Source organism: Olea europaea, chromosome 12, assembly GCF_002742605.1.
Source record: "Olea europaea var. sylvestris chromosome 12, O_europaea_v1, whole genome shotgun sequence".
In the NCBI taxonomy this organism is placed as follows: domain Eukaryota; kingdom Viridiplantae; phylum Streptophyta; class Magnoliopsida; order Lamiales; family Oleaceae; genus Olea; species Olea europaea.
The window spans coordinates 25,081,372-25,088,094 of NC_036248.1; the positions used below are offsets into that span (position 1 = coordinate 25,081,372).

Below are 6,723 nucleotides of genomic sequence, written 5' to 3' on the forward strand. Positions count from 1 at the left end.
GAAAGTAATTCAAATTGCATTTAATCCGTAACAATCCTAAAAAATTTACATCATATTTCATGGAAGACTTCCAAATGAAATGATATAAATTATATTGAAAAATTTACGTGCAAAAATAATAATTAATTGAATTTTTTAAAAGAAAAAATGACTTAGACGTTTTTTTTGAGGCGTACGTTTGATATATATTTAACTATTTTCGATATTCGTTTGAACCATTCGATATGAAAACGATGTAGTTTTCGAAACGAACTCTTACATGGTATAGATGATTTGTGGATTCATATTACACATGATCGCAAACAAATTTTTAAAGTTAGGATTTTATTGAAATTTTCAAAATACTAGTTTCAAACGCCCTACTTTAATATGTCATAACTTTTCCTATAATTGATTACTTCGCATGCCATTAATGAGTGAAAAACTAGGTCATGAACATTTCGAAATGGTATTAAAAATGTAATATTTTAACTTTATTTGGCATCCCGACGAGTGCATCAAAGTATATATATAAAGAAGAAAAAAAGGCGCAAAATTTTGTGGGGTCATTTGACCCCACATGACCCCATGTGGGTCCGCCCCTGTTTATCGATTATATTTAAACCCTTAAAAATGTATATCCTCACATTTGAAAATATCCTAATTACCTGTTAAAATCACCAATTACAATATAATGAGCCCTTTTTTTCCAAAAAAGAAAAAGTAATAATAAAAAAAATTGGGAATCACGTTTCTTCTCTCATTCCCTTTTTTTGCAACAGGGATTTCCATCTCAAGAAAAATATACAGATAGAAGAAATATGTTCTGGAAATTGACCATCCATTTATAATTATATCCCACTATTTGTTAAAGATATGGAAGTTCTTTCTCAACTAGAGATTAAACGTCCCAATAAACAGTTTAGCTCATGCTTGATAGAGATTAGAATGTAAATTTTAATTTAAGTCAAATTGTGAAAGTCGACAATTAATTTCAACCATATATATTTATAGGATTCACTGTTTTTCAACCACACTTTTCACCTACTATTATCAAAATTTAATAAAAATTCGATTTTAATCCCAACCAAATTGATGCTTAAAACGTGAAAATGTTAAATGTGGGATACGTTTAAGCATCCTGGAGTCTTCGTTATGCTCCTTCACTTGCATGTTCACTTCATAGTTTTTTTTCATTAAAACTCTCACACTCAGCACAATTTTGGTAAATGGGGAACAACAAGGTAGAATTCAACTTGAATTTTACTTGCTTTGATCCTGTATTTCAACTTTTAAATAAGTTGGTTTAACAACCACATCGAAATTACTTGAATATAACCAGCACGTTAATGGGGTTTGTAGATAATTGCATCCCACCAACTTCAAAGAACGCCTAAGATTCTTTCCAGATCATAATTAAAGGGTAATGTTGAGAAGGATAGATGGCCCTACAGTTTCATGACAGGCACGTTCACTTGCAAACCCCACAAACAAAAAGAAACAAAAGGAGTCAAAGCAAAACTTATGACTTCCAAAAGATGAAAAGAGGGAGAGCCTATGGCCCATTTGATCATCATTTTGTTACAAGTTTGGTTGTTTAATTTCAAAAGTGTTGAATAATCGACCTCTAGTTGGTGGAATTTTAGGTTCAGGATACCAATCTCAACCTTATCAATACATCCAAGCAATCACGACCCAAAACCTTTAACTTCTTCCATGCAAAGGGACGGTGTTTTCAGCACAAAGGCTACTACTACAAAGACTAGAGAAGAACAAGAAGAAATCGGCCAAGCAAGAGCACAAAGCAAGAGGCAGGGACTTTTCTCTCAAAAACACACGTTAATCATAGAAGACCAAGAAGGCTAGCATATAGAGATTAGGTTAGGTTAAGTGATGGGGCCAAACCCAATACAAAAAGGGTACGTGGGCCAACATATATAAGCCATCCAATAAGTGTGAAACTGGGCCATGAGCAACATTAATTAACTAGGTTGCTTTCAATGGCCCAAATAGTCTTAGGGTCAGGTCATCATTCTTGAGTGTCGATATTTATTTTTATCCAACATCGGTTTAACATTATCAAAACCCAACAAGAAGATATGCCCACAGTTGGACCATTTTAACACGTGTTTCTTCGTTAGATAGAATTCATTTTTCATCCATTTTTATAAGTAGGTGATGACGAGACTTGAACTTAAAATATTTTTTGAATCACTCTGAACTCTTTTTGACAAGGTGGTTGGACATTGACCTTCTTATAAGTACTAGTCTTCTCAAGCTGCCGAACTTAGGAGGTCCCGTTACAAGACAGATGGGCAGGAAGGGAACTAAAATGCCGAGTTTCTGCTTAAACAGAATAAGGTCACTTGCTCGGGTTCGCTCACTGACACCTCCTATACACTCCAAAAGCCATGCAGATTTTACCAGTGCCAATACTGATCATGAAAAAAAGAAAGAAAATTCAGGTGATGGTATGAAGGCTGGTGTAATGATTGGCCGCAAAATCATGATCGTGGTGGATTCAAGCAATGAATCCAAGAATGCCCTGCAGTGGGCACTTACTCATACAGTTCAGAGTCAAGATATGGTGATTCTTCTCCATGTAACAAAACCTTCAAAACGAGGTTTGGATTCCTGGTTTTATGATCTTTACTTGGATTAGTACTGGAATGCATTGTAAAATGATGATTATTTTGGCAGGTGGAAAAGGAACAAATTCAAGAGTTTCTGAGTTTCTTTCATCTATGAAAAATTTGTGCCAACTGAAGAGACCGGAGGTATGTTGATAATTTAATCTCTGGTTGGATATAATTATATGTTATTCTTTTGGGACGAATTTAGTTTTTTTTTTTTTTTTTAACATGCTATTTCACGTGCATTTCAAATTTTACTTTTCAAAGGCCTGATAAGTAGAATTCTCACAATTAGATTACGACAATGCCGGAACTAAAACATTTGTCAGCTTCAATACTATGTTAATCAACTTCAACTTAACCTTTAATGAAAATATCAATTCATACTCACATAAGGGCATGTTAAAAATGAATATAAATAAAAAAATAAATAAATTCATCTTGGTGATAACAGAGAGACTCAGCATATATTAACCAATCAAATTTGTACACTTCCACTTGACACCTTTCTTTGGTTCATCTAATGACTTAAACTTTTGGACAATGTAATTTAACACATTTAGTACCACACTCGATATATCTGGAATAAACGCTCACCATCAATCATTTATTATAATATGAACATGTCAAGCACAAGATTGGCATGTTAAAAATAAAATTTTAATAATAAATTTCCACCTTATCTTAAAGCTAAACCTTTTACATGAATAGGTTCAATATGTTAAAAGTAGTGTAAACTTGACCAAAGAAATTCTAGAAATAAGAAGAAGTTCCAAAATCATCAAGAAGCATTAGAAGTATAAAGATGATGAATATATGACTTCGTCAATATTCAACTTGGTTAAGCAAAAGTCTCTTATTGGATAGAAGAATTTTATATAGTTAAGGAAAAGCTCCTCATTGGTCAAGAGCTATTAAATAGTTACTTAATCATTTTGAACTCTTCTTCTATTAAAGGAGGTGGAAGATACTTATTCATTTTAAACTCTTCTTCTAATAAAGGAGGTTGAAGAAAGTTACTTGATCATCTTGAATTCCTCTTAGTTTTTCTATAAATAGATGTATTTTGAATTATCAGGTAGAAGAGAAATTTCTTTGCTTGTATAAGAGAGTGTTTGGGAGAGAATTGCTCTGTTGTACTAGTTGTATATTGTGAGATTGATGAAAGTTTGTTTATTTGAGTGAAAAAGTGATATTTTATCACATCTTGTACCGAACACAATACTTGAACTAGTTAGTTCAATAAAACTGTGATAAGCTCATGGATCAAGTCTATAAATTAGAGTTGAAACATATATTAATGTATTGGGTCATTTTATAACAAAATATCTTCATTTTTTGCAAATTAAAACAGGTGCACATTGAGGTTGCAGTGGCAGAAGACAAGGACAAAGGTCCTGCCATTGTAGAAGAGGCTAAAAAGCAAGGGGTGTCATTACTAGTTCTTGGGCAAAAGAAGAGGTCCATTACATGGAGACTTATGATGGTGTGGGCAGGAAATAAGATTGCAGTTGCAGGTGGTGGGGTGGTTGAGTACTGTATACAAAATGCTGGTTGCATGGCCATTGCAGTAAGGAGGAACAGTAAGAAAGTTGGTGGATATTTGATTACAACTAAACGTCAGAAAGAATTCTGGCTTTTGGCTTAAGATCATCTATTAAATTTATATACAGAATTCAGTGACACTTTCGAGTTTTTAAAGCAAGTTGTGCCTGAAGTTATTGTGCTCAGGCCACATCTACCGGTGTGTATTTTCTTTGTTGGAGAATAGTGGATTCAACACATTTGCCTTGCTTGTAAATGATAACATTAATTTTGGGGATTCAAGGAGGGAAAAATGAGAGAATTATGTGATCAATGTTGCAAATGCCATTGTTAGGACAATATTTTTATTTTGTTAGTCCTTTAGTGGAAAATAAGGTACCGAATTAAGTTTTATTTTGTTCGGATTGGTGCACAATGGTGTTAGGACCTGATTTTTATTTTGACATTTTTTCACCCAATTTGGTAGTGTTTTTTCATCCCCCAAAAATTGATTTTTTTATCGTTATTTCACTATTTCAACCAATATTTTTTACTTCTTCACTCACATGTGGCCCCTACTTTTCTCCTAACGATAAAAAAATCAATTTTCAAAATCACTACGAAACGGGCCCTAAGTATTTGGTATTTATTTATGTTTGTTTTTAATAGACTATTGCATGCATGATTATGTGCATTTGATCACTTTTTGATGATATGAATTATATGTTAGCGTTGAGAAGTAAACATATATATAGTCAATCAAGAACTGGTTTGTCATAGGTCGGTGAATAAAAGGTTGACACTTTATTCTAACAAGTTCATACGGTCAGATACTTTACCAATTGAGGTAAGCAACTTGTTTTAATAGTGGAGAAAATTTTATCGGGAGTATTGGCACTAGTATACTAAGTATAAATTGGAGTGTATTTGACTAGATCATTTGTGTAGATTGATTTCCCTAGCATGATCTAGAGCAAAAATTAATATACTCTTACTTTCTTATGGATTACCTAAATCTCCCGAAATAGTTATTGCTATTCGTTAATTTGACGTTCTTTGACATGTCAACGAATGAGATTAGATTGGACAATCAAATACCTCGGTATGTTGTGTACATTGGCAGCTCACATAAATTAAAGTAGTGATTATATATTCTTGTTTATAATACTTCACCATGTTCGTAGGCTAATTAATTGGACAATGTTACATGTAAATGATTTTTTTACATGATTCTTTACCTATTACTCACAATACAAGGTAAGGACCACATTTAGTGATTTTAATATTCACGCGAGGCCCACATGCATTGTGGGGGGGGGGGGGGGGGGAAAATGGGGGGGACAAATTTCGGTACATTCCATTTAGTACAAATGGAATTGTCCTAATTAATGAGGCTAGCTACTTGAGTTTTAAGTTACAGAGTAGTTCACATCTAAACTCATAATTTGGGGATAGCTCAATCCTAATCTCATGATTGTATCAGCAACTATTTAAGCAAAGTAAGATAAGTAAGAAAATAATAAGAAGGGCAAATCGATTATTTTAACCTGGATCTAATTATTTAGGCCCTGTTCTCTTTATTATTTTCAAGTCATTTTCTATTTTCGATTTTTGAAAACAATGAAAACGCGCTGTCTTTAACGTTTTCGAAAACGAATTTTCGAAAAAAAAAATTGTAAAGAAAATGGAAAACGCCAAAATTGACGTTTTGGGCATTTTCTATACAAAACCCAAATATTTTGAAAACACGCAAAACAAGAGAGAGAAGCCATTGAGCCGTCTCTCCATCTCCCTTCTCTCTTCCTTCAACTCTATTCCTCCTCTCTTCTTGATGCCGGCTTCAGCGTGGGGAGGCGACAAAAGTGATGCGCCGATGCCGACGCTGACGTGGGGAGGCGACGCTGCTGTGAACGCACCGTCACGACCCAATCTTATAAATTGTGGGTTGATTTGTAGATAAGAAGATACGTTTATCATGATGTAATAAGGCTAGGGGATGCTGAGAAATTGATGGATTATGGTCGTGTTCAAGTAAGTAGTGATTAATTGTGTGATGAAATGAAAAGAATTGAAGCAATATTATTCTTGTAATGCGTTTCATAAACTTTTTCTGCAGTCTGGTGGAATCATCCACAGGGAAAAAGGCATTGGACCTCACTTTTCTGTTGTTGTGCTCGTCTTGTTGTCGTGTCTCGTTTTCTTGATTTTGTTTGTCGGTAGCGGTTTGTTAAGCTCTTCTGCCACTGGTTAGTTGATATTGACTGGTTTGATTACCACATTATGATAGATCTCAGGAAGAGTATTTATATGATAGTTTTAAGTTTTTACATTTTAGATTTTAGGCATTTTTTGTATTTGGGATGATTTGACCTATTAGTGAGTCAATAGTGAAAAATGATTTAAAAACATGCAAAATATCTAGATTTTGTAGATAGCATTGATTAATCACCTTCATTTTGTTGAAGAAATAAAGTGGTTGAATAATTATATAATCTAATTTTCTTATTTCATATTATAAATGAAATTCAACCGAAGAGGGAATTGGGGCAAGATGAATGCTGAATTCTAAAGAACTCAGTATCATTGA

General features: G+C 33.6%; 1 protein-coding gene across 1 annotated transcript; it reads left to right on the forward strand.

Moving 5' to 3' along the window:
* Positions 1–2,050: 2,050 nt before the first annotated feature.
* LOC111406175 lies at positions 2,051–4,551 on the forward strand. The gene is made up of 3 exons (XM_023035419.1): positions 2,051–2,603; positions 2,680–2,756; positions 3,967–4,551. Exons 1-3 carry the CDS (start codon positions 2,291–2,293, stop codon positions 4,258–4,260), a joined length of 684 nt encoding a protein of 227 aa, XP_022891187.1. The 5' UTR covers positions 2,051–2,290; the 3' UTR covers positions 4,261–4,551.
* Positions 4,552–6,723: the final 2,172 nt, after the last annotated feature.

Excerpts from the sequence above, each read along its gene's own strand:
- LOC111406175 (XM_023035419.1), top strand. The coding sequence starts at position 2,291 with ATGGGCAGGAAGGGAACTAAAATGCCGAGTTTCTGCTTAAACAGAATA. Across the intron at positions 2,604-2,679 it reads AACAAAACCTTCAAAACGAG|GTGGAAAAGGAACAAATTCA; the intron begins GTTTGGATTCCT and ends TTATTTTGGCAG. Across the intron at positions 2,757-3,966 it reads GCCAACTGAAGAGACCGGAG|GTGCACATTGAGGTTGCAGT; the intron begins GTATGTTGATAA and ends AAATTAAAACAG.